The 27,851-nt window shown below is 38.0% G+C and overlaps 1 protein-coding gene across 1 annotated transcript; it reads left to right on the top strand.

The window, feature by feature from the left end:
- Nucleotides 1-272: 272 nt before the first annotated feature.
- Nucleotides 273-22,224, top strand: LOC131355599 (butyrophilin subfamily 1 member A1-like). Its single transcript, XM_058393991.1, has 10 exons — nt 273-373; nt 501-557; nt 1,391-1,741; nt 2,491-2,769; nt 2,987-3,088; nt 6,317-6,337; nt 6,834-6,860; nt 7,414-7,440; nt 11,778-11,804; nt 20,466-22,224. The coding sequence occupies exons 1-10, from the start codon at nt 370-372 to the stop codon at nt 21,011-21,013; spliced, it is 1,443 nt and encodes a 480-aa protein (XP_058249974.1). The 5' UTR covers nt 273-369; the 3' UTR covers nt 21,014-22,224.
- The last annotated feature ends 5,627 nt before the right edge of the window (nt 22,225-27,851 follow it).

The following is a 27,851-nucleotide window of genomic DNA, read 5'->3' as shown; positions in this document are numbered from 1 at the left end:
TTACACAATGTCTGCTTAATATCATCCATAAGCCATCCATCAATCAGCCATAAGACACATCAAGCCCCTATTTACTAAACTAAATAGTTTTTCAAACATGTTTTCTTAACCACATAAAACATTTGGGCTTAAACAATTATTCCTGTTTGAAAAATTTGTACTGACTTGGACAAGTAAGAAAAAATGCATAAAGTACAATTCATTTGGACCATTGCAATGTGAAGTAAAGTTAATAATTGCAGCGAGGATAAGGAAGCTTCTGTAGAAAAACAGGTGACTAAAGAACAGATTACACAATGAAACTGAAAGTGTTGACTTAAACAAAGAGGCTTTTACCGTCGTCTTACAAAGAAAGATATAAACGGAAAAATGAGTGAGTATTTTGAGTTTTTGGTATAATTGATGTGTGATCTAGGTTAAATTCTTCACCTAGTGTAATTCGTAAAGTATTATTAATCTTGTGAAAAAGACTGAAGCATTGATGATAAACTGTCTTTCAGGGATTATGCTTTCGTGTGTGACTCTGATTCTTTTCAGCTTTATCGAATCTCGATCAGGTATGAAAACTGTGTGTGTGTGTGTGTGTGTGTGTGGCTATTCAGTGTGAATTATAAGCTTAGTTTATCAATAAAGTGATTTTTTGTGCCCTCCGAGTTGTACGTTTAGTGGAGTTTGTTTTTGAGAAAACTGATTTCTGGAGTGACTCAGGGCAACTTAAAAAATGTCTATATATAAATATAAATTCCTATTTGTGAAAATGATCGTGGACAAAATGCTGGAAAAGCATGAAACATATACATTAAACCGGCAGCATGCCCACAGAGGCTCAGAAACAGCAGCTGCATATTCTTCTGCATACTGCACACATCGACTGCATGTAGAAACATTCTGATAAAACATCAGAAACACTGCAATAAGCTGAAAACACAGCATACACTGTTTATAAGAAAACAGAAACAGGACACATGATAAAAAGCTGCCTTCAAGTAGTATATAGTTACCCTACTTCCCATTTCTGAAGTGGTAATACAAGTATCATGTGTAAATGCTTTGTTGTCATAAAGAAGCTGAAACATGCACAATGCCAGGTTTATTCATACATAATAGCTTCTCCTTTTTTAACTTTTATTTTGGCACCAAAACACATATTACTCATCTAGCTTGCTAAGGGTAAGTGAATTGTGTTGTTTATATAAATAAATGAATATTACCAACAGCATTCACCCACCAGAAAAGTGTGACTAGTAACGTTTTCAACTTTAATGTTGGCCGTGAATGACCTGTATTCCTTTATCGTGCCCTTAAATGTTTTTAATACAAATATTAGATTTTTTAATATATAAACATTTTATATAGACAATCTTTCTGGTCTTTTTTCCCCACAATACAGAGCATTTACAGTTGGTTGGTCCAGAAGAACCTCTTGTTGCTGTCACTCGTGAAGATCTGGTTCTGCCATGTTTTATCAAACCCAACACCAGTGCTGTGGACATGACAGTGGAGTGGTTCAAACTAAATGTAGAAGACTCATTAGTGCATCTCTATAAGGATCATAAAGACAGAAATGAAGGTCAGGCTCAGTCCTATAGAGGAAGAACATCACTGTTCAAAGAGGAGCTACAGAAAGGCAACGCTTCACTCAAACTCTCAGCTCTCCGAGTCTCTGATGAGGGAGAATATAAGTGTCTTGTTGAGGACAAATCATGGTATGATGACATCACTGTGGATGTCATTGTCGAGGGTAAGATCTATTTCTGCACTGAATGTTTATACAGTAAAAGTTATACTACATAAATGTTCTTTTCTATTAATATTATTTATCTGTTTGTGCATACAAAAATAAACCTTTTTAAATCTGTAGCATCTGAAGAGGCATTAGAGTGGCAGTTCACTTTCTGACTGAATGATCCACAACACAGGAGACACTCAGACATACACTCACTGAGGACTTTATTAGGATACAAATACTGGCTGCCATCTTCTCTCCAAACAGTCAGAATTCTTTATGTCATGGATTCCCCAAGATGTTGAAAACATTCCCATGAGATTCTCAATTATATTGATGTTTGCATCACACAGTTCCTGCAGATTTTACAAGAGATCTTTCATGCACATTATTTTTTCACAAAGAATCAGCTAGAAGAACTGGCAATAAATGTTAATAAGTGTTTTTATTTCAGTCAGTTGTTTGTTTGCCTAAAAATCACTTCCCTGAAATGACTGCCATAGTTGATTATAAGTAAAATGTATAATTTACTATACAACAAATATTGTTATGGTTCTTCTATGATGTTTAACAAAATGCTAAAAGAAGTTGATCAGTATAAAACTAATTTTTGCCTTTTCTTGTTTTTAGTATTTAGTGTTAATGAACCTCTATTTGGAAGATTATGTTTTATTAATTTTGATGTTTATTTTCTAATTGATATTAATTTCTGTTTGTTTGTATCATTAAAAGCTTTTATTAATTCTTTTCTTTATTGTTTGTAGCTCAGGGAAGCAACCCAGTGATCAGGATGGAGAGTTATGATAACTCAGGAGGGATTAATCTAGTGTGTGAGTCCAGAGGCTGGAAACCTGAACCTGAGGTTCTGTGGCTGGACAGAGAAGGAGTCACTCTGCCTGCTGAAGATACACAGATACACAGAGACACTGAGGGCTTCAGTGTTAAACGCTGCATCACTGTTTATGATTATAGCGACTCCAACAGGTTTTACTGCAGACTTCAGCAAAAACATCACATGATGGAGACAGAAGTTATCATCAATAGTAAGTGTCTATAATTATAAAACATTTATACTTTGTTATAGGTAATTAATAATAACACGTGCTTGATGAACACATCTGAACTTGGTCGTAATTTTTTATTTTTATCTATTGTTAATACTGCAACACTGTTCTGTGTAAAAGTATGGTTTATACCTATAAATTAATTGAACGGTTTCTTTAAAATATTTGTGATGTGGTAAATGTGGTTTCATTTTAGGTAAAGTCTTTCACGCTTGGAAGTGGAATGTCGGGATTTCAGTCTTAGCATGTCTTATTGCTGTTGGATTGATAGTAACTGCAGTTGTTTGTCACAGGAAAGGTAAATTTAAACAACTTTATTTAATAACACCATAGGATTAAGTTACAATTCAGATTATACAAACAGCTGTCTGTATCTGTACACAGCCCAGTGTATCTTTATATCTTAGATAGATCTTCTGATTCATGTTATATTTCAAAGCTGGTGTTTTGACTTAACAAGTTTTAATGAGAAGAGATGTCTTGGCTATGGGGTACAGCAGCTGACAGAATCCCTCAAAAGAAGAACATCACCAAAAGACCACCATACCAATGACAGCAGAATAAGGGCTGCTTGTCTTCAGCCAGAAGTGCTAGATGAAGTTAAAAAGGAATTTTAGCTTTCAGCATTACAATGACCCAAAGAACACATCAAAATCAGCAAAGAAATGGTTTAAAAATAGATCAGTGTTTTTGAATGACCTAGACAGAGCCTAGACCTGAATCAGCTAAAATAACCTAATGTGGGCTGTGCACAGGAGATGCCCATGGAGACTTGATGGATCTAGAATGCTGAGAGTGAAAGAGTATTACAGAGTCAGGATGTACCACACCAGTAGACTTTTACCCCCAGTATGGGAATAATAAAAGCAAAATATGCTTCAACAAAGTGTTACTTTGTTTAAGTAGTGTTAGTATTTTGTCTGAGATCAATTAAGTATCTATCTATCTATCTATCTATCTATCTATCTATCTATCTATCTATCTATCTATCTATCTATCTATCTATCTATCTATCTATCTATCTATCTATCTATCTATCTATCTATCTACACTTGTACCACCAGGTTATTGTACATATCAGAACAGTATTACAAGAAACTGGAATACATTTCCATTGATGTTTTTATTTTATGTTACTAAAAAAACCCTTTAGTAATAAAAAAATCTATTTGAAGGCAATCTGCATAGTGCTTTTAAATACATTCATAAGCATAGCACAAATATTTTATAAAGCCATGCTACAGTATATGAAATTTATGATAAGCTTCTGTGAAAATGTCTAGAATAATATTGGAAATTTCTACGCAAATTTGTCTTTACATGGAAGATGTACAATGATTAATTGTACATCTATTAATAGATTAATAGATGAACAATGATTAATTATTATAATGAGTTGACTGACTGAGAAATCAGAGAACTGAATTATTTCAAACTGAAAATTCTTGACACTTGGAGAAAGCTGTAGAAGGGACACATGGTGCTTCATAATACTGTCATAAATATATATTTGCTAAACACTTTAGTTTGGGGTCATTACATTGATTTGTCTGGCAGTAATATGGGCTTCATAAAATCAATAAGTATGTGCTGTAATAGGGAGATGCCACAGGATAGGACAAAAAAGTATTCACCTGCCTTCTGTGAGTGTAACTGGTCTGTTTTTGCCTGCTGTTACTGTCTTCTGCATTGTGTATAAGAAAGACCAGGACACTTGGTATTTCCATTCACCAGAGCAGGTTTATTAACAGTCACTCCCAACATGGACTGGCCACCATCTGTGTATTAACATCAATAAAGCTGATAAATCACTTGTGGGCATTTCATGACAGGACATTCCTGCATGATTTAGCATGTGTTAGATGTCTAACAACTCAGAGCCATGCTAACACATACACACTAGCCCACACGATATATCTTCAAATTTCTAATCCATCCAAACGTAAAACATACAACTGAAGCCTGTATAAAATAATATAACTGGGGAGAGGCGTGCCATCACTTCAAAACAGTATTAGGACAGTGCCAAAAGCTAATTTTGAAATAGAAGTCTTCAACCATTGAATAGTACAATAAAAACCCAAAGAAAATAAATAGATCAGTAATACAATAAAAAGAATTTTAGTGTAAAAGCAAACAATGTGTTACATTTAAACTGTGCTCACTATAACCAGTTACATGATGTATACTAATGGTATCTATTCTTACAAGAGCACAGAACTGAATGGTCAGTCCTTATGTATGCATTTTTAATAGAGCTCTGGCCTGATACAGATTTTTATGTACGAAGCCCACATGCCAGCCAAATAAATTATTTTGATGCCATCAAATGGTAATAATACATAGCTTCACTTTTGAGGGTGTTTCTACAGGACTCAGTAAGGGAGTAAGTGGATTACATTATTTTGTAATTATACCTGAACTTTATACAGTGCCTCTGAGTGACACAGTGTAACAGAGTAATGCTGAGACTTCACCAGGAGTGTCTGTGGTTATAAGAAATCTGTTGGTGGATGATCTGCACCTTTACCTAAGTCTAATTAGTGGCTCTGACAGGTGAGGTAATATGTGACTGCTGTAACAGTAGTGTAGCAGCACCAGACATTATAAGGACAATGAGCTGCAAAGCTATGCATATATGAACACAGTTCTGGTATTACAACCAGCAGAAGAGCAAACAAAGTGACAGCAAAAATCAAGGCAGTCCTTTGCTAACACTCAAAATATCTTGGCAGGTTAAGGTTACTTGCCAAGTTACTGCCGAACTGGATGTAAATCGTGGGCAGCAGCAATATTTTCACCCTTAAAAATATTTTTTTTGAGTGTAAATGTTGACTGTGTCATTATAAGTTGCACTTTATGTAATGATGTAGTAGGTAGTGCATGAGAGAAAAGAAAGGTTATGGGAAAAGGAAAGTAGACCATCCTCAGTTTTATGTTTTATCATTTATCAGGGTCAAAAAAAGCAGCTGTGTGATCCTTACTAAATTCTGTAAGCAAACAAATAACCTCAAGTGACCACAAACAATTTTTGCTTAGTTAACAAGAACATTTTATTACTTTATTAGAGTGTAGTTTGTAATGCTTGCCTTTCTTTGCTGTTTGGTGTGCATACAGTGCATGCATTGTACTTCTGTTCCTCCAGGTCAAGCTGATCAAAGAGTAATGTAATTTATTAGGTTTATTTAAACAATAAAAGTCTTTTTCAGTTTGAATGATCACTTAGTTTTAAAGTTCACTCAATTATAGCTACGCCTGTTCAGTCTATATTTCATACTGATGCCAGTGAAATATGATGTTTTGGTTAAGCAAGGTTAATTGAGAAGAGATTTGTTTAGAGTGTACATAATCATAATGCTTAACTAAATATATAACAGTATATGACCAAATATATATTAATGGAAAATTACATTTCATAACTGCAATCTTTGTGTTGTCATTCTTACAGTGCTAATATAAAATGTACACAAAATAAGACGAATTTGTTCAAATCAAATGTGTTTCATTAAATCTGTTTTATCCTTAGAGATGCAGAAGCAGTCCGCAGGTGAGAATGACATTTTTGTCCATTTAAAATCATACCTATTATGTAACTGAGCAATCTATAGAAAGAACATCTATAAACATCTATAAAAGTATAGACTTTTTGTTTCCATTTTATTGGCAGAAAATTACAATCAACAATTTACATTGTAATGCCAGATGATCCACTAGAGGACACAAAATGTCCTGAACTGAAAAAATACTAAACTGAACAGAGAAACAGATCAAATCCTCTCAAAAAATAAATTGAAAAGAATAATTTAATTTTATTAAAGTTGGTTAACATTTGGCAAATCTTTTTTTGATGATATGAAACTATTACATGTGACATGCAAAAGCAGAGGACTCAGTAAGGGGGCAAATACTTCCACTGTATGCAAGTAGAATAATATTGCATTCAGGTAAGTAAAATGTCTTAGACACCACATTTCTGCTGTCAGTTCTTTAACTATAGCTGACTAATAACTGTAATATTAACATTTTAATATTGTCTGTTTCAGAGAGGCAGATACAGAGGCTGAAAGATGGTAATTATACCTGAACTTATGTGCTATTTTATACAGTGTCTGAAGCACTGTGAGGTGAGAGCATGAGTTTCTGTCTGTCAGCACTGCATGTTATACTTCTGTTTTTAATGCTGAGACTTCACCAGGAGTGTCTGTCATTATAAGAAATCTGTTGGTGGATGATCTGCACCTTTACCTCACTGTAATTAGTGGCTCTGACAGGTGAGGTAATATGTGACAGCTAATACTAGTGCAATGAAATTATAATTTTTAAATGTATGACCTTTGCTAATGCACAAAACGTCTTGGCAAGTTTATATAATCACTCCTTTTCATATGAACTTAAACAACGCAGCAGCAACATTTGTCCCCCTTAAAAACAGGTTTTGTTGAGTGTGAATGCTGACTACAGTTTACCACTATAATTTAAATTGATACTTTACAGCTATTATAACTTACTTTGATTAAAGTCATGAACTATGTGAGCTAGCATTTTATACATTTGTTTATATAGTTTAAAATATTCAAAACAAATTTGTTTAAATCAAATGCATCAAATCTGTTTCATCCTCAGAGATACAGAAGAAGGATCAGTATGCAGGTGAGAATGAAAATGTCCTGCTTTTAAAATCATACATTTATGTAACTGAGCAACCTATAGAAAGAACATCTAAGGAACATTCAACAAACACCAGACAGACAGACAGATAATTAAAATATTTGAACAGTGTGAGGTGTCTTTATAGTAGGGCTGCAACTAATGATGGTTTTGGTTGTCGACTAATCTATCGATTTTTTTTCTTTCTTTCTTTCTTTCTTTCTTTCTTTTTTCTTTCTTTTTTTTCCGATTAGTCACGATTATTTTGGCAGCATCTATTTCAGGCTTCAGTTTTACCTCATTTGCTCAAGGCTACACATCAGTATAAGTCATCCTGTTGTCAGCCTCTGACAAAATATGTTCTCAAAGGAAATTGAAAAATTGACCCATGAAACATGTATTTGTAGCATAAATTTATTTTTAACAAATTGTGATCATAAAAATAATTAAATAATAAAACAAAATTACAAAAAAAACAAAATTACAGTGCAAGTTGTCTTTAAACAAAAAGACAATGTGCAGTCTAAATAGCAGCAGTTACCCTGACTTGCATGGATTCTATAAGGTTAACAAAAACCAAAGAATTGCTTTGCTTAAAATGACAGTCCTGTCCATAAAAGTAAAAAGGTGCATCCTTTTTGAAATCTTGCTGCGTTGTCTTGAAGTTCTAATTTTCAAACACAGCTTCAAATGTAAACAAAAACATTTTCCATCCCAAATAACTGAATAATAGTTTATAAACACTGGATGGAATGTCTTTATCGTCAGCTTGAAGCCCTCATCCTCAACCATGGATATTGGCCTCATGTCCTTGACTATCATGTTAAGGATGCTCTCTTTCAAGACTTTAGCCATTTGAGGGGTGCATGAGGCTCTCCTCATGACAAACTCATCCACGCGCCTTTGCTTAACACTACTAAAATATAGAGAACAAAAGATAAAGGTTATTTCATGTTTTCTCACAGTGTAACACCAAATACTAATTATTACTAACTTTCTATTGATTATATATCTTACAAATGAATTATTAATATGCTCCAAATCACAAATTAACTAGTTGACATTACGTTTTACTGCGATTCTCCATAAACTGTACCCTAATTGGTGATCTCCTCAGTCCCCTTTAAGTTTCATATGAAAACGGCGGCTCTTCGGCTCCTCCCCGTCTTTCAGCGCGTTCTTCAATCCGCAGACCGCGGTGTCACAGAGGATCAGAGGGCAAGTGTGTGTGTGTGTGTGTGTGTGTGTGTGTGATCAGGAAGACTCGTATTTGGCTTGTTCAGTACTCAAATGTTATACACATCTATGCAATACAGTGGAATGCTGCAATAAGTTTACCACCATACCCTGTTAGTCAAACCTTTATTTTATTTTATTTTATTTATTTTTTGCCTATAATTCACTGATGACAAATAACTGTTTCATTTTATAAACAGTCCCTTCTGAAGTTCTCCTAGCTGGTGTAATGGCTTCCTCATGATATGCTCCAAACCACAGACGAACTAATGGATAGTAAGTTGTAACGGCCAATACTATGTTCTATACCACATTATGTATCTATGTTGCCCTTTAAGAGTTGCTGCCCATCCCCCAGTGTGTGCGCTGCGGAGGTGTGTGTATGAGGAGGAGAGAACAGGGTAGGAGCTACGCGAGTATTAACACGAGCAAGTGTTAACTGGACATGTCAAAGTCAGCTACGCCTATGACAAATATATTTTCTTTTTATAAACTAACGCATTTGAAAATAAAAGCGCTATAAGTTATAAAGTCAACTGGCGAACTTACCCATCTGAGGTACATGACACCACAGCTCCCGGGTGCTTGCGCTTGAGATGTTTATGCATCACTGTAGTGCTGCCATGATATGACAGTTTAACTTCACAGAGTTTGTATTTAATGTGTTTCGTCGTTTTGTTTTCCGTGAAATGTTCTCATTCTTTAGAACCTTTTGGTCTCAGTTTTTTGCCTTCTTCGTCTGTCTGTATATTTCATGCGCTCTTGTTCTTCGGCAGGGTGCAAAACCTCCTTTAGTGCGCTTCCTATAGTGTATTGGGGGTAGAAATAAAATGTACCCCACAGTGTGTTATCTTGTCATACAGCAGGGTTTTATAATACACGACGCGTCGACACTAAACGTAATCGATTATGTCGACTAATTGTTGCAGCCCCACTTTATAGATGTGTTCACCCTGAATAAATGTAATCACAAAGGTATCTGGGAAGTTTGTTAGGTTGTTTATGCTGCTGTAGTGATGTAGGTTTTGCACAAAAGGTGTTTGTAAAAGGATTGAGACTGTTAACTGAAATTTTCCAGATTGGTGTGTGTGTGGGGCAGAAATAAATACAAATAAAAGACTCTAAGAGAATATCTTTACAGATGTGTTTAGTGTTGAACTACCTGATGCTAACTGATCTAAATGAACAGATCGATTTGCATTATAACTAAAACCCACGTCTATATCTATAGCCATTGTCATTATCCAGGGACACTAAATGCAGATGTAACACTCCAGTTGTGGTAGTAAAAAATAAATAAATGCTGCTACAAACAATTCACTACTGAAACAAATCAAATCCACATGAAAAAATAATTCAGGCATTATTTTAACAACACTGAACAATACAGTAATGTCAGTGGGAGGGGAAATTAATTAATCTGAGTAATAACCAGTGGTAGGCAAAGGACACATCTCCTGTACTTTAGTGAAAGTAGAGATACGCTAGTTTCAATGTTAGTCTTGTAAAAGTAGAAGTCATCCATTTGAACTTCTACTTGAGTTAACATACAAAAGTACATGTATTCAAATGTATGTAAGTAACAAAATACTACATTTATCCTAGCTCTAAATGTTATAAAAATACCATTATATAAAGACAGGGTCTGTAGCTTGTAAATTGTTTCCCACATAAAGTTCTTAAAAATGAAAATGTGTAACACATCAGAAGAAAATAAGTACTATAGCAGGACAGTCTGACTTGGTAACTCATACAGAATAACTAAGGTGTGATGGACATTCCTGTGTCCTGGGGAATCAGGTTTAAACAAATGACAAGTGATTAAAAACTTGCTGCTCTACAGATTCAGAATTCAGAAGTTCAAAATTAGCACAGTCAGTATTTCAGTATTTAGTAACTAATGGTTTGGTGTGTAATGGGAAATTACAGTATTCATGCAGTACTCTTATCCTAAAAAAACAAACAAACATAAATAAATAAAATAAATAAAATTTAATTCATTACTGCCCTCCACTATAATAAAAGTAAACATAATGCATGTATTAATTCTATTTTGTTTAATTATGTTGTGTAATTCTATTATTTCCTGACACACACCTAGATTTGTTAAATAACTCAGAAAAATGCACCTTTTGTCTGAACCTATGTCTTTTCAAGTGATAAAATGATGGAAACAAGACTGACACGTGTTCCTTGTTGCCCAAAGATGCCCTGTTAGATTGATTGTTTAAACACAGTACTGAATGTTTTCTCTTGATCTGAGCTCAGTGTTTCACCTCTGAAGCATTGGGTTTAGCCAATACAACATCTGAAAAAGAAAGAAACTGCTGGTGTACTGGTGTAATGACCAGACAAGGAACAGGCCAAAGAAATCAACACCAGCTGATGACAGAAACATCGTGAGAAATGTGAAGAAAAAAACAAAACATTCAGTAACATCATCAGCAACCTCCACAGAGCAGAGGAGAAAGTATCACAATCCACTGTTCAAGAGCAGAAATGTGTTAAAGAATTACAGAAATGAGCCATTTAAGGAATTGGAAACAAGATTAATGGGAACCAAAGGGATGGAAAGGAAGAAAGGATCTGCTCATGATCCAAAACATGGTGGAGGTTGTATCATGGCTTGGGCTTGCATGGCTGCTTCTCCAACAGGCTCACTAATCTTTATTAATGATGTAACTCATGACTGTAGCAGCAGAATGAATTCAGAACTTTACAGAAACATTCTGTCTGTCAGTTTACAGAGAAATTCACCCAGTCATTTTGGGAGGAACTTCAACATACAACAAGACAGTGACTCAAAACACACTGCCAGAAAAACAATGGACTTAATCAGGGGGGAAAGTGGAAGGTTTTAGTTTGGCACCCAAAAGATTAGATTTCACACCCAAAACAAACAATAACCAAAAGAAGCTGCAATACATGTATAGAAAGCATCACAAAAGAATAAATGCAACAGTTTGATGACCATCAGTCACCATAAAAAAAATCGATTAAATTAATTGTTTTATACTTCAGCTGCTAGTGTATATATTATGTTGTGTTTTGTTTAAGCTAACGTTCTTAGACATACATTATTGTTTTATTACATGTTTTCACAGAGTTTGTAAAGAAGAAACAGTATGCAGGTAAGAACAAGTAACCTTACTGTGTGTGTGTGTGTGTGTGTGTGTGTGTGTGTGTGTGTGATGGTGTCGAAGTAGGCAGCAAGGCCCCAGGTTAAAACAATCCTAACTGTGAAAATATGGCAGAGGACTATTTAATGGCTATAGAATATATAAAGTAGCAAGTAACTAGACTGATAGATTGCAGTAAAGATGATGGGAATTCTTTTGGAAAAGCTGTGTAGGAAACCACCAGTTACTATCAGCAATGTTAAAATTTTTTTAATAAGACATGAAACAATGTGCCACAAGTCAAAAAGAAAAATGATGATGATTAAAGAAATATGTACTTTTAAAAAAGTAAACTATTCTGGTTAATCACATCATGTGTTGAGTGACATGGTGGCTAGATCAGGTGGCTAAGTTAGCTAATCTGGTGATGGAAAACTTTTTCAGCTTTTCTGACTGTTTGTTATTCCATGTTTAGAAATATGAAATCAAGAAATATGTGCACACATTCTTCATTTGTTCAGCATGACATTTTCCACATTTTTCTCGATTCAGTCCCATTAATCTTGTCTAATCACATGAACAAGTAGGAAATGTCATATTATACGTTTAGGTTCTTGTGCAGTAGCAACAATTCGTACGAGGTAAAGCTGACACTGGAAGTAGTGAGTATGCCCAGTCTGTCCTTTTAGATCTCTATGGTTTTAATGTCCACAAGTAACACTGTGACCTGAAAATGTTAGATCTCTGGCTCCCTCTGGTGCTGCTGAGAGGGAATTGCAGTTGGAACTGTTACAATATCATAATTATATCATAATAACAATCATTATATTATATCATAATTATCTGAAATATATTTAAGAATCCAAAAGCAGCTGATGTTCTTATATCAGAAAAATAAATTAAAACTGAGACATAAATAATTTGGGTTTAAGCTCAAAAGATGAATGAGAAGAGTTTACAGTTTCAGCTTTTATTTACTGGTATTTATGTAGATTTGTTTATATGGTAAACAACATAGATCAGAGCATGCAATTTATGGATGAGCAAAAATATTGAAACATGTGACTGACAGGAGTTTCTTGTTATCCAGATGTGTCCTGTTAGAGTGATTGTTTAAACAATAAATAGTTCTGAACATCTACACTGGGATTAAGCCTCCAGTTTTACTGGTGAAGACTGAATGTCTTGAAGATGAAGATCAGAGAGCTGTCTATGGGAGAAAAGCCTCTGCACTGTAGCAACACTGTTTTCATGGAGTGTGAAATCTCTTACATTTACATTTATCAGTGTATAATCATTCACAAGAGATTTGAGTAGTTCTATGTCCCAAAATATAAACATGTCTTTATTTTCATCATCAGTAAAACTCTAACACTGGGCAGGAGAATTCAATCCAGATGTTACACCAGTCCATCACAGAGCAAATAAATCTAATATAAATATAACTCTAAACTGGAAGTGAAAGTTACTCTGCTGTGACACTGAGCAGTTCAGTTAGTAAAAACCTCCACATGTTCACACTAATGATAGAGAGAGACTCATGCAGCAAGTAAAAAACAAGAGAGAGAGAGAGAGAAAGTGTGTGTGTGTGTGTGTGCGCGCATGTACAGTTGTGCTCAAAATGATTCATACCCTTGGTATTTTATAGTGTTTTTGAGTTGTCTTCTGTGATGAATGAGTTTTATACTTTCATATATTTAATATGTGACAAACAACTGAAGAAATAACAAAATGTGATATTTCAAGAAATATGATATTTCATGGGTTTTTCTTAACAAATATTCAAAAATCACCCTGTTCAGAATTATTCATACTTTTATATTACAATGTTTCAATAATCAATAGAAAAGTAGAAAAGCCTTTGTTCTAAATGACGGCCTGCAAACGCTTTTGTAGGTCTCCACAAGATTCTCTACTGGTCTGCAGTGGAATGTTTCCCCACTCTTCCTTCACAAAAGCCTCCAGTTGTTGGAGGTTGGAAGGCTTCCTAGCCCTGACCCAGATCTTAAACTCTCTCCACAAATTCTCAGTTGGGTTCAGGTCAGGGCTCTGACTTGGCCACTCCAGTACATTTATGTTGCTGTCCCTGAAACATTGCTTGACCACTCGTGCCGTATGCTTCGGGTCATTATCCTGCTGGTAGGTCCAATTCTCTGGCAGGTTGAGCTTGTGTGGTGACGTCACCATGTTTTCATCAAGAATCTTGACATAGTCCTCCTTTTTCATGATACCATCTATCTTAACAAGGTTACCTGTACCACTGGCAGAGAAGCATCCCCATATCATGATGTGACCACCGCCATGCTTGACCAATAGGATGGTATTCTTAGGATTGAAGGCTTCTCCTTTATCACGCCACATCCATATGTCCAAACAGCTCCAGTTTAGTCTCATCTGACCAGAGGATGGTTCGGATCTCTATCTAGGTGACCCCTCACAAAGGCCAGGTGTGCATCCCGCTGTCTCTGGGAGTGGTGCCTTTCTGGGTCGATGTCCATGGAGATCACCTCGATGCAGAATTCGTTGAACAGTGGATCTTGATACCGTCTCCCCTGCTTGGTTTAGGGTGTCTATTAGAGCGTTGGTGGTGATACAGGGGTTGTTGTTTGCATCGCGAACTTCTTCATGATACTCTGTACGGTTGATACAGGGACATCCAGTTCTTTCGAAATTGCCTTGTAGCCTTTGCCTCCACTATGGGCATTGACAACACGCATACGAAGATCATGACTGAGTTCTTTCTTCTTGGCCATGGTGACTGAGAATAATGAAAGCTTTGCCCCCTTCATTATACTTTACAGAGCAGGTTTTACCATTTAACATTATTAGGCCTTAATTGATTACACCTAAATTGATTACATTGATTATAGTCACTGGAGTGTGAAACCATATGCACTTTTACAAAAGAAGGATTTTTTCTGAGATTGGGAATAGGGTATGATTAATTTTGAACAGGCTCAAAAGAGAATCTCTGGCCATATCTATTGGTATATGAATGAAGTTTAGTAACACATGTGAGGTTGTACATAGCAGCTAATATATATTGAATACAATGGAAGTTTTGCCAAAGTAGTTTTTATAAATGAGTGAGTGTGTGTGTGTGTTTGTGTGTTTTGTGAGTGTGTGTGAGCGTGTGTTTGTGAGTGTGTGTGTGAGAGAGTGTGTCAGAGTATGTGTTTGTGAGTGAGTGTGTGTTTAAGTGTGTGTTTGTGTGAGTGAGTGTGTGTGTGTGTGTGAGAGAGGGAGAGAGAGAGAGAGAGAGAGAGAGAGTGTCTGGATGTGTGTGTGTGAGTTAGTGTGAGTTTGTGTGTGTGTGTGAGAGAGAGAGTGTGAGTGTGTGTGTGTGTGTGTGAGAGAGAGAGAGAGAGAGAGAGAGAGAGCGTGTGTTTGTGTGAGTGTGTGTGTATGTGTTTGTGTGTGTGAGAGAGAGAGAGAGAGAGAGAGAGAGAGAGCGTGTGTTTGTGTGAGTGTGTGTGTATGTGTTTGTGTGTGTGTGAGAGAGAGAGAGAGAGAGAGTGTGTGTGTCTGGATGTGTGTGTGTGTGTGAGTTAGTGTGAGTTTGTGTGTGTGTGTGAGAGAGACAGTGTGAGAGAGAGAGAGAGTGTGTGAGAGAGAGTGTGAGAGAGAGAGGTTTTTTTTAGTTTTTCAAGTCGACTTTATTCCATCTTAAAGGCAACTTCACTTTATAGGCTCACAATTTAGCACAATTCCTGATTTCAGTAATTCCACACAAAATTATCTATTACAATTCCACCATCTATTCAAAAACAGAGATAAAAAACAACATTCCATCAATTACTGTACAAATAGCTTCATTATAACCCCACTGCCCTAAGAAACTTTCAACATCATTGACCAACTTGTAGAACTTAAAATCAATCAGCACTCGACTTTTCACCACATTTTTAAAAACCAATTCTACTTTTTGACCTTCTCTGCCATCTATCTTTATTTGTCTTGTAATATAAATTGATCTTTTAGCCTGACCAATTAAAAAAATTAGGCAACTGACTTTTTTCCCTTTGGGATGCTCTATAGTGTGGACCACAAATAAAGCTCTGAAAGGAGAACTTCTCACCAAAGTTCAAAAAAGCTAGTTTAAGAACACCAAATAGATCCTTCAATCTTGAACACTCCAAAAAGCAGTGAAAAATCATTTCCTTCTCTTCACAAAAAGGACATTTATATGATACATTAGGATTAATAACATTACCAAAAGCATTAACAGCAACTGTGCCATGTAATATTCTCCATTGGAGATCACCTGTACATTTATCTAGAGGTGGTTTGTACAAAATGTTCCATAATGGTTTTACAACATCTTCCAGCCCCAGTTTGTCTCTCCATACTGTGTCCTTTCGGCCCTTAAGGCTCGTTTTATTTAACACCTTCACACAACATTTATATAACATTTTACTATGAACATCTTGAACACACAAGTTTTCTAGCCTTTCTAAATCCAACAAAGACCCAGTTAGACCTTTTAAATCAGGAGTGATTAAAATTTTTCGAAAGGGATCTGAAGCAGTAAAAGTCACTTTCCCATTGTAATACTCCTTCAATAAGGTGTGGTGTTCTGCTGTTAATCTCTGCTTTAATAAATCTAACACTTTACCAATGTGTCGTTCAGACTTAACTCCCAAATACGATGCCACCACTTGAACACTGCTTAGTTCAGGCCCACCAATGTCCATTAAACTCTGTAGCTTTAGTGTCTCAGACAAGTATAGTGTGAGATAGACCTGGTGTGGTCTCACAAGCCACTTCCAGCCTTGCTCCATGAACAAGGGGTTCCTGCAGCAGCCAATACAATGATGTTGTGCCTTGCCTCCGTTTCTTAAAAAGCTTCCAGATGTCAAAAAGCCCTTTTGTAAAATCAAGTCAGTGTGTCAGTTTGCAGCTTACTAGAGTCCATTGAAAAAAGTTCAGAATTCATATTCAGTCCACTCTCACGGCTTATCATGATATCAGCCACTTTTCTCCAGACAAGATCCACTGGTCCTGTTAAATATCTCTGTATAAACAGAAGTCTGGAAGCTACTCTTCTGCTGGCCAGGTGAATAAGTCCTTGTCCCCCCTGCTCCCTGGGAAGAAAGAGTACACTCTGGGCTATCCAGTGAAATCTGCTCCAGAAGAAATCCACTATAATGGTTTGTAGTTTTTCCACAAGTCCTCTAGGAGGATCAACTACGGTCAATCGGTGCCATAGTATGGATGCAGCCAGATTATTAACTGTAACTCTTCCTCTATATTCTGTAGCAGCCACTCCCATTTTTCTAACCTTCCTTTAAATTTCTCTAAAACACCTTCCCAATTCTTTTGCAGTATAACATCATCTCCAATATACACACCCAAATATTTTATTCCATCTTTTTTCCAGGTCAGGCCTCCAGGTAGTTTGGGAGGATCTGTAGACCATTCACCACATTTCAATGCTCCACTCTTTTCCCAATTAACTCAGGCAGAAGAAATAAGCCCGAAAATCACTAGTTATTGTCCTTACCGCCATTATGTCATTTTGATCTTTGACTAAAACAATAATATCATCAGCATAGGCTGAGAGTATGACTTTTTCCCTGGAGTAGGGAATAGACCAGTCTTCAATGCCGTTTCTGATTTTTCCAAGCAAAGGTTCAATCACCAAGACATATAACATTCCAGATAAGGCACATCCTTGTCTAATTCCTCTTTCAACTTTAAAAGGTGCACACAAACTACCATGTCCTGATACAAAACCCTGATCATAGCAATAAAGCCTGAGCTGAATCTCCCCCAGCGTGTGCCAGAGATAGTTGTGCTTGACCCGGTCGAATGCTTTTTCCTGATCTATAGAGATAAGTCCAGTATTTAAATTCAGCAATTTTGAGATGTCCAAGATGTCTCGAATTAAATGTATGTTATCAAAAATAGATCTGTTTGGCACACAATATGTCTGATCACGATGAATGATCTGACCAAGCACCTTCTTCAGCCTAATAGCCAAAACTTTGGATAACATTTTTAGATTGGAACACAGAAGAGAAATGGGTAAACAGTTCTTTATATCTTTTAGATCTCCTTTTTTCGGTAGAAAGGTTATGACTGCCCTTATGCAGCTCACTGGCAACAGCCCATCAGTCAGGTTTTCATTAAGAACTGCAAGCAAATCATCCCTTATTACCGACCAAAAAGACTTATAAAAGTCAACTAGGAGACCATCGATTCCAGGTGCCCTGCCGCATTCCATGCTCTGCAGTGCAATCTGCAATTCTTCCAGTGAAATGGGCCTCGGAAGTTCAGAATTCACATCATCTGACACTTTCGGAAACCCTGTATAAAATGAGTTGGCTCATCCACCTCTGGACCTCTGGTCTTACACAAATTCGAAAAGAACAGAACAGCTCTGTTCCTAATTTCCTTGGGCTCTTTTATGTCTTCTCCAGTTGCTGAATATAAAGAGTGAATATATCTATTTTGCCAATTCTTTTTTCCAAGCTAAAGAAAAACTTGGTCGGCCCATCCATCTGTTCCACAGAGCAAGTCTAGCAAGTCATCTAAACTACTCTTTTTAGTTTTGAGCAGCTCAATATATCTTTAGTTTTCTGTAGACGCTACCGAATTTTGCAGTTCCACAATTTCACTCTCTAGATCTCTCATTGCCAGGGAAATGTCTCTAGTAACATGGAAAGTGTACTGACGGCACAGTTGCTGTATCTCTATTTTACCATAATCCCACCACTGTTGGAGTAACCTAAATTCATGTTTCCTTTTACAAAATGTCCTGCAACAATGACACGTTAAAGTGCCAGTAAGCACTTTTCGGTTTTATATTTGCAATATAAACACTGCACTCAACTACACAGTGGTCTGAAAAACTTACAGGTAAAATTACACATTTCTTTACAACATTAAATTTAAAGCAATAAATTCTATCCAGCCTAGCCACAGTAATACATGTTTCTCTCGCCTGTGCCCATGTATATTGTCTCCCATTGTTATGCAAGATTCTCCAGATATCATAAAGGTCCTGTTCAGCACTAAGCTTCAGTAGTTCATGTTGAGATGGTGCATGAGGTTCCTTATGATTCCTAACAATTTTGTCATTTGCTGTACAATTAAAATCCAGAGTGTCATTTAACTTCTTTAAGAAGCAAACTCTGTCTGGACAGTGAACAGGGGCATAAACATTAAAGAAAACTAAGCTAAAATTTAGAAAGTTTGCTCTGACTTCAACAGTTGACCTTCAACAATCTGTTCAACCTCATATGATAAAGGTTTAAAATGCTTTTAAAAAAGGACAGCTACGCCACCACTAGATGAGTTTTTATGACTCAAAATAGCTTCACCATCCCATTCCATTAACCAGTCTCTCTCGTTTTGAATGTCACTGTGTGTTTCCTGCACCATCATTACATCATATCTCTTTTGTTTTATTAGTTCAAAAAGCATCATTCTCTTTTTACATTCATGTGCACTCATAAAAGAAAAGATAAGGATCAGACCTGAGCAAGCCAAACACAAATAGCCCACAAGAACGTAAAAAAAAATCACTCGGTTTCAAATTCATCATTCAGTATATTCCACAGTACTTATTACTCCAACTTTATCCACCACATCATTTAACCTTTCTTTACTAGATTGTCCATTTTCAGTAATGTCCCTATTTCCTGTGTCAGCACTTGACTCCGCATCAATTTCTACCTGTTTCTGTTCTTCATCTTTATTTGAATTTGTCTGCTCCTCGCTTCGCGTCTTTCAGCGGTACTACCAGATCACCCTTCTTGGGACAGGCATGAATCACATGTCCCTCTTGTCCACAACCAAAACACTTCATGTTCTCTGAGGTAGCATAAATCACATAATCAAAACTGTCTACCTTAAATTTCATGGCCAGGTTTAGCTCCTCGTTTTCATTGTTTAAGATCATGTGTCATGTGTCTGCCTCCTAAACGATACCACATGTTTCAGCTGCGGTGATCTACAACCTAAGGGGATCTTCCTGATTTTGGACACGATTTTACCATGCCTCATCACATCATCCTGAATAAATGGTGGTACATTTAAAATCTTGATTCTTTTTTTTGGCTGGAACAAAGTCCTAGAATTGTGAATTTCCCTTTGGGATGAATAAAGTATCTATCTATCTATCTATCTATCTATCTATCTATCTATCTATCTATCTATCTGTCGCTCTCTCTCTCTCTCTCTCTCTCTCTCTCTCTCTCTCTCTCAAAGGCATTACCCGAGTAGACTCATTATTTATCACAACTTCATTAACTTTCTCTACATTGTCCAAAAAACCACAATCGCACTATTCATTCTATCTGCGGAAAAGATACTGGTGTATCCAACTACTTCCACACCTGCAGTAGTGCACTCCTCACCAGAGCAGCATTCCGCGGGGATGAGTTTAATTCCATGAGTCTGCGTTAACGTTTCCAAACTTTGAGACGCTGCCATAATGACCAGCCTCCACTGATCAACAGTGCTCTTTCCCACACCTAAAGATACTTTAGAACGTTTACAGCCAAATATAAATCACAGATAAACAGCACAAGATTTTTTTTTCATTTTTAAATCTTTTTAAAAATCTTCTACAAATCCTCTTATAAATCCTAATGAATATGATCCACTGGATGATGATTTAATATTTTTACCTGCATACTCATATCACACTCTGTGTCTCTCTCTCAGTGGATGTGACTCTGGATCCTGATACAGCAAATCCCAAACTCATCCTGTCTGCTGATGGAAAACAAGTGACATGTGGAGACACACCACAGGATCTCCCTGATACACCACAGAGGTTTGATCAGTGTGTCTGTGTTCTGGGAAAGCAGAGTTTCTCTTCAGGGAGATTTTATTATGAGGTGCAGGTCAGAGGGAAAACTAAATGGACTGTTGGAGTGGCCAAAGAGTCCATTAACAAGAATGGAGAGATTACACTGACTCCTCAGAGTGGATTCTGGACTGTGTGGCTGAGGAATCAGAATCAGTACAGTGCTCGTGCTGATCCCCCTGTCCCCCTCACACTGAGAGAGAAGGTGGAGGTGGTGGGGGTGTTTGTGGATTATGAGGAGGGTCTGGTCTCCTTTTATGATGTGAAGTCCAGATCTCATATCTACTCTTTCACTGGTCAGTCTTTCACTGTGAAACTCTATCCTTTCTTCTGTCCTTATTTAAATGATGGCGGTAAAAATTCAGCACCACTGATCATCTCTCCTGTATTTAAGACTGAATGAATTTTCACCTCATAAATTTAATCATCTATTAAATGTTGAGAATAAAAAGAAATATTTTACATTTTCTGTTTAAACTTAATAAATATATATATCAATATATCAAATATATATTCTCTTTAAAGTGCTGTGTGTTTGTGTGTGTGCACCTGTGTGAGTGAGTGTGTGCATGTGTGTGTGGGCGAGCATGTGTGTGTGTGAGAGTGTGTGAGTGTGTGTGTGTGTGTGTGTGAGAGTGTGTGAGTGTGCATGGGTGTGTGTGAGCGTGTGTGTGTATGTGTTTGTGTGAGTGTGTGCAAGCATGTGTGTGTTTGTGTGTGTATGAGAGTGTGTATGTCTGTTTGAGTGTGTGTGTGTTTTTGTGTGAGCGCTTCTGTGTTTGTGTGAGCATGTGTGTGTGTGAGCGTTTGTGCGTGTTTGTGTGTGTGAGCGTGTTTGTGCAACCATGTATGTGTAAATGAGTGTGTGTATGTGTGTGTGAGTGTGTGAGTGTGGATGTGTGTGAGCATGTGTGTGTTTGTGTGAGTGTGTGTGAGTGAGCGTGTGATCATGTGTGTGTGTATGTGAGTGTGTGAGCATGTGTGTGTTTGTGTGTGTGAGTGTGTGATTATGTGTGTGTGAGCATGTGTGTGTGTTTGTGTGTGTATGTGAGTGTGAGTGTGTGAGCATGTGTGTGTGTTTGTGTGTGAGCATGTGTGTGTGTGTGTGTGTTTTTGTGTGTGAGCATATGTGTGAGCATGTGTGTGTTTGTGAGTGTGTGAGTGTTTGTGTGTGTGTGTGTGTGTGTGTATGAGAGTGTGTGAGAGTGTGTGTGTGTGAGTGTGTGTATGTGTGTGTGTGAGTGTGTGTATGTGTGTGTGTGTGTGTGTGTGTGTGTATGTGTGTGTGTGTGTGTGTGTATGTGTGTGTGTGTGTATGTGTGTGTGTGAGTGTATGAGAGTGTGTGAGAGTGTGTGTGTGTGAGTGTGTGTATGTGTGTGTGTGTGTATGTGTGTGAGTGTGTGTATGTGTGTGTGTGAGTGTATGAGAGTGTGTGAGAGTGTGTGTGTGTGAGTGTGTGTATGTGTGTGTGTGTGTGTGTTTGTGTATGTACAGATATTTTTAATTCCTGCTTTTAATCCTACAGTCTGTTATGTTTATGATTCTATGACATCATGATTGTGGAACTTTGTCATTACAAATCACATTAATAAAAGATCATTTACACTTTACTCTGAGTTTTACTGCAGAATTTAATCACATCAATAAAATGTATAAAGTTCAGCTGCTGATGTCTGTGTAGATAAAACCAAACAAAACTGTTTCTCCTTAAAACTTCATCAAACACAAATACAATCAGATTCATATTTTATTTAGAATTTTTTTATTCTTTCTTATAGAAATAAATAAAGAAATGAATCCTCTATGACTTCATCAGAAAACCTCTTTATCAGCACTATTTAATCAGATTTCTGAAAGGTAGGAGGACAGAGGGTGCTTCATTAATATTCATGATGTAAGCACTACCTGATTGGTCAGTGACACGTTTCAGCTCTGACGTTTCATGTTGATGCACTTGACCGTTTTATGACCTCAAGATGAAAAATCATCTTGAGGAGATCAAACTGACCAGAGCAAGAAACAGGACTAACCAACCAGAAATATAGAGTTTGTACATTTTATTTTAATTTTCTGTTTTAAAAGGCAGCTAGCTATGTTTAATAAACATTTGAATTTGTTTTTATTTACTACATTCTCCACACTGAAATGAAAATTAAAATGTCATTATGTGATAAACGGGTAAATTCTGAGTGGGACAGTAAATCACTGTAACTTTAATCTGTTTGTAGTGAAGTGATATCGAGCTCAGTGACACATTATTAAAGCAAACTTTCTCTTGGAGAAAACCTTATTTCTACATGTATAAGGTCTGAAAGTTTCTAATTTTTAGTTTTTTTGATTTATTTTTTTTATTTTATCTGTGGTTGCCATGGTGATTAAAACCATAGTGCAGCATGAAACCATTCCTGAACAATGTTTGCAGTGTGACAGAGAGCATTATGAAACCCACAGTCAGGACCGTTAAAGTCTGGCTGGATGAGGCTGAAGCTGCTCTCCAGCAGAAGTTTTCACACACTGACTGGAGTGTATTCTCTAACCAGGCCACCATAGACTCAGACACCAACATTAACACCTACACCAACTCTCTTTTAGAGCATATTAACAGATGTGTGGACCAGGTGACCACACAGAAAACAATCATTTTGTTCCCCAACCAGAAGCCCTGGATGAAGCCAGGAGGTTCGCCTTCTGCTTAAAGCACGCAACTCAGCCTTCAGGTCCGGTGACAGGGAGACCTATACCAGGGCCTGAGGAGGGGAATATGCAAAGCCAAACACAAACAGCAGATTGAGGAACACTTCAACTCTGCTGACCCAAGGCACATGTGGCAAGGGATCCAGGCCATCACTGACCACAAATCACCCAGCACATCACCTACTACCAGCTCAGCCTTACTCCCAGACGAGCTAAATCACTCCTACGTTTGTTTTGAAAAAGGGAGGATGGAGCCCATGCTCAAGGCTGAGCTACTTCCAGACGAGCAGCCACTCACTCGCTCCACCTTGGAAGTGTGTGCTACTCTGAGTAGGGTCAATGCATGTAAAGCAGCTGGCCCCAATGGCATCCCTGGCTGGGTGTTTAGAGCCTGTGCAGAACAACTGACTGGAGTCTTCACTGACATCTTTAACCTGTCCGTAGCTCAGGCAGTTGTACCCACCTGCTTTAAGTCAGCTACCATCGTGCCTGTGCCTAAGCACTCTGCTGCAGTGACACCCAGTGAATTTTGTCCAGTCACACTCACCCCTATCATGTCAAAGTGCTTCGAAAGACTGGTCCTCACCACCTCCAAGAATGTCTACCTCCCACTCTGGATCAACACCAGTTTGCTTATCGCCGTAGCGGTCAACAGAGTACGCCATCTCCACAGCACTTCATTCTGCTCTGAATCACCTGGACACCCACAACATTTACGTCAGGATGCTGTTCATTGACTTTAGTTCATCATTTAACACAGTCAGCCCGTCCAAGCTAATCTTCGAGCTTAAACAGCTTGGAATTAGTATTCACACACCTGTTTCCTTACTGAACAGCTGATCACACTGATACACTGGAATATCTGTGTACATTTACTTTACTTCACTGTTATTCACCTGGCATCTTTGTACTATTGAAATAAAAAAAAACTGGTTTTGCACTACCATACATTTTTATCCTGTACATAACAATATGTATAATATACACATACCCATCTGTATATCTTGTTTAGCATGTTAATTCTTAACATATCTTTATTACTATACATTGACTGTACATACATACTGTATATAGATCTTTTTTTATACCTATTTATAATTCCTACTACACCTCTACATTAGACATCAATTCTCCTGTACCTATCACCCCCATAGCTGTATATCTTTATTGTAATTTATTGTAAATATGCCTCTTATGCACTTCTGGTTGGATGCTAACTGCATTTCATTGGCTCTGTACATATACCTGTACTCGGCACAATGACAATAAAATTTAATCTAATCTAATATAATTATCCTGCTGAAGGGGTCCACTGCATTTAAAGAATACTGTTGCTATGAAGGCATGTACTTGGTCTACAACAATGTTTAGGAAGGTGGTGAGTGTCAAATTAATATCCACATGATGCCAGGACACAAGCTTTCCCAACAGAACATTGCCCAGAGCATCACACTGCCTCTGCAAGCTTGCCATCTTCTTATAATGCATCCTGTTGCCATTTTATCCTCAGGTAAGCAACATACACACCTGGCTGTACACATAATAGATGCTCACGTGACCATTGTAGGTGCTTTCAGTAGTGGATATGGATCAGCATGGACAATGTGACCAGTCTGCTGCTACACAGCCCCATGCACAGACTGTGATGCGCTCTGTGTTTTAACACCTTCCTATTATAGCCAGCATTAACTTTTTCAACAATTTGTGCAACAGTAGCTCTTCTGTGGGATCGTACCAGATGGGCTAGCCTTCGTTCCCAACAGGTATCAATGAATGTTGAGCACTCGTGATCTTCAGGCGCTTGTAGATGCTTTGATCAAGTGATCTAGCCATCATTATTTGGCCCTTTTCAAATATATGACAAAAATATATCAATATACACTATATTGCTAAAAGTATTCGCTGCCTTGACTCGCATATGAACTTAAGTGACATCCCTTTCCTAATCCATAGGGTTCAATATGATGTCGGTCCACCCTTTGCAGCTATAACAGCTTCAACTCTTCTGGGAAGGCTGTCCACAAGGTTTAGGGGTGTGTTTATGGGAATTTTTGACCATTCTTCCAGAAGCGCATTTGTGAGGTCACACACTGATGTTGGACGAGAAGGCCTGGCTCTCAGTCTCCGCTCTAATTCATCCCAAAGGTGTTCTATCGGGTTGAGGTCAGGACTCTGTGCAGGCCAGTCAAGTTCATCCACACCAGACTCTGTCATCCATGTCTTTATGGACCTTGCTTTGTGCACTGGTGCACAGTCATGTTGGAAGAGGAAGGGGCCAGCTCCAAACTGTTCCCACAAAGTTGGGAGCATGGAATTGTCCAAAATGTCTTGGTATGCTGAAGCATTCAGAGTTCCTTTCACTAGAACTAAGGGGCCAAGCCCAGCTCCTGAAAAACAACCCCACACCATAATCCCCCCTCCACCAAACTTTACACTTGGCTCAATGCAGTCAGACAAGTACCGTTCTCCTGGCAACCGCCAAACCCAGACTCGTCCATCAGATTGCCAGATGGAGAAGCACGATTCGTCACTCCAGAGAACGCGTCTCCACTGCTCTAGAGTCCAGTGGCGGCGTGCTTTACACCACTGCATCCGACGCTTTGCACTGCACTTGGTTATGTATGGCTTGGATGCAGCTGCTCGGCCATGGAAACCCATTCCATGAAGCTCTCTGCGCACTGTTCTTGAGCTAATCTGAAGGCCACATGAAGTTTGGAGGTCTGTAGCGATTGACTCTGCAGTAAGTTGGCGACCTCTTCGCACTATGCGCCTCAGCATCCGCTGACCCCGCTCCGTCAGTTTACGTGGCCTACCACTTCGTGGCTGAGTTGCTGTCGTGCCCAAACACTTCCACATTCTTATAATACAGCTGACAGTCGACTGTGGAATATTTAGGAGCGAGGAAATTTCACGACTGGATTTGTTGCACAGGTGGCATCCTATCACAGTTCCACGCTGGAATTCACTGAGCTCCTGAGAGCGACCCATTCTTTCACAAATGTTTGTAAAAACAGTCTGCATGCCTAGGTGCTTGATTTTATACACCTGTGGTCATGGAAGTGATTGGAACACCTGATTCTGATTATTTGGATGCGTGAGCGAATACTTTTGGCAATATAGTGTATCTCACTACATGACAGGTGCCGCTGTAACGAGATAATAAATGTTATTCACTTCACCTGTCACTGGTTTTAATATTATTTTGATCGTTGGGAATTTTAGATCAGTGTCAATAGCTAAATTAAAGCAAATAAATATGGAATGTAATTTTTAATCATGATCAAATCAAATTATACTGAAGTGATTGTGATTCACCTTTGATTTAATGACCATTACAGACCTGATTTAATGACCATTACAGACCTGATTTAATGACCATTGCAGACCTGATTTAATGACCATTACAGACCTGATTTAATGACCATTACAGACTTGATTTAATGACCATTACAGACCTGATTTAATGAAACCTGGGAACACTTTTAAAAAGTTTTAAAAAATCCTGGCTGAAAAAGTGTAAAGTGTAAAACACTGATTAACATTTACTTAAATAATAAAGATATTTATCCAGTAGTAGATCAGATTATCTTCTTCTTCTTCTTTCGGCTTTTCCCTTCAGCAAATCATCTCTCTCCACCTATCCCTATCTTCTGCATCCTCAACACTTGCACCCACTAGCTTCATATCCTCATTTATTACATCCATATACCTCCTCTTTGGCCTTCCTCTTTTCCTCCTGCCTGGCAGCTCCATGTCCAACATTCTCCTACCAATATACTCACTCTCCCTCCTCTGGACATGTCCAAACCATCTTAACCAGGCCTCTCTAACTTTGTCCCCAAAATGTCTGACATGAGCTGTCCCTCTGATGTACTCGTTCCTAATCCTGTCCAACCGTGTCACTCCCAAAGAGAACCTCAACATCTTCAGCTCTGCTACCTCCAGCTCTGACTCCTGTCTCTGTCTCAGTGATACTGTCTCTAAACCATACAGCATGGCTGGTCTCACCACTGTCCTGTACACCTTCCCCTTGATTCTCGCTGAAATTTTTCTATCACACAGAACTCCTGACACCTTTCTCCACCCATTCCAACCTGCCTGCACTCGCTTCTTTACCTCTTTCCCACACTCTCCATTACTCTGGACTGTTGACCCCAAGTACTTAAACTCCTGTACCTTCTGCACCTCTTCCCCCTGTAATCTTACTGTTCCACTTCCCTCCGTCATTCACACACATGTACTCAGTCTTACTACGACTGACTTTCATTCCTCTTCTCTCCAGCACAAACCTCCATCTCTCCAGGTTTTCCTCCACCTGCTCCCTGCTCTCACTACAGATCACAATGTCATCTGCAAACATCATTGTCCAAGGAGACTCCTGTCTGACCTCCTCTGACAAATGGTCCATCACCATAGCAAACAAGAAGGGGCTCAGAGCCAACCCCTGATGTAGTCCCACCTCCACTTTGAACTCCTCTGTCTGCCCTACAGCACACCTCACCACTGTCCTGCTACTCTCATACATGTCCTGCACCACTCTTAGATA

This window comes from Hemibagrus wyckioides, linkage group LG07, assembly GCF_019097595.1.
Source record: "Hemibagrus wyckioides isolate EC202008001 linkage group LG07, SWU_Hwy_1.0, whole genome shotgun sequence".
NCBI classification, from domain to species: Eukaryota; Metazoa; Chordata; class Actinopteri; order Siluriformes; family Bagridae; genus Hemibagrus; species Hemibagrus wyckioides.
The sequence above is the reverse complement of the archived record's forward strand: the minus strand, read 5'-3'. Positions and strand labels throughout refer to the sequence as shown.

Coding starts and splice junctions, on each gene's coding strand:
- LOC131355599 (XM_058393991.1), top strand. Junction 558..1,390: donor CTTTATCGAATCTCGATCAG/GTATGAAAACTG, acceptor CCCACAATACAG/AGCATTTACAGTTGGTTGGT. Junction 7,441..11,777: donor GAAGAAGGATCAGTATGCAG/GTGAGAATGAAA, acceptor ATGTTTTCACAG/AGTTTGTAAAGAAGAAACAG.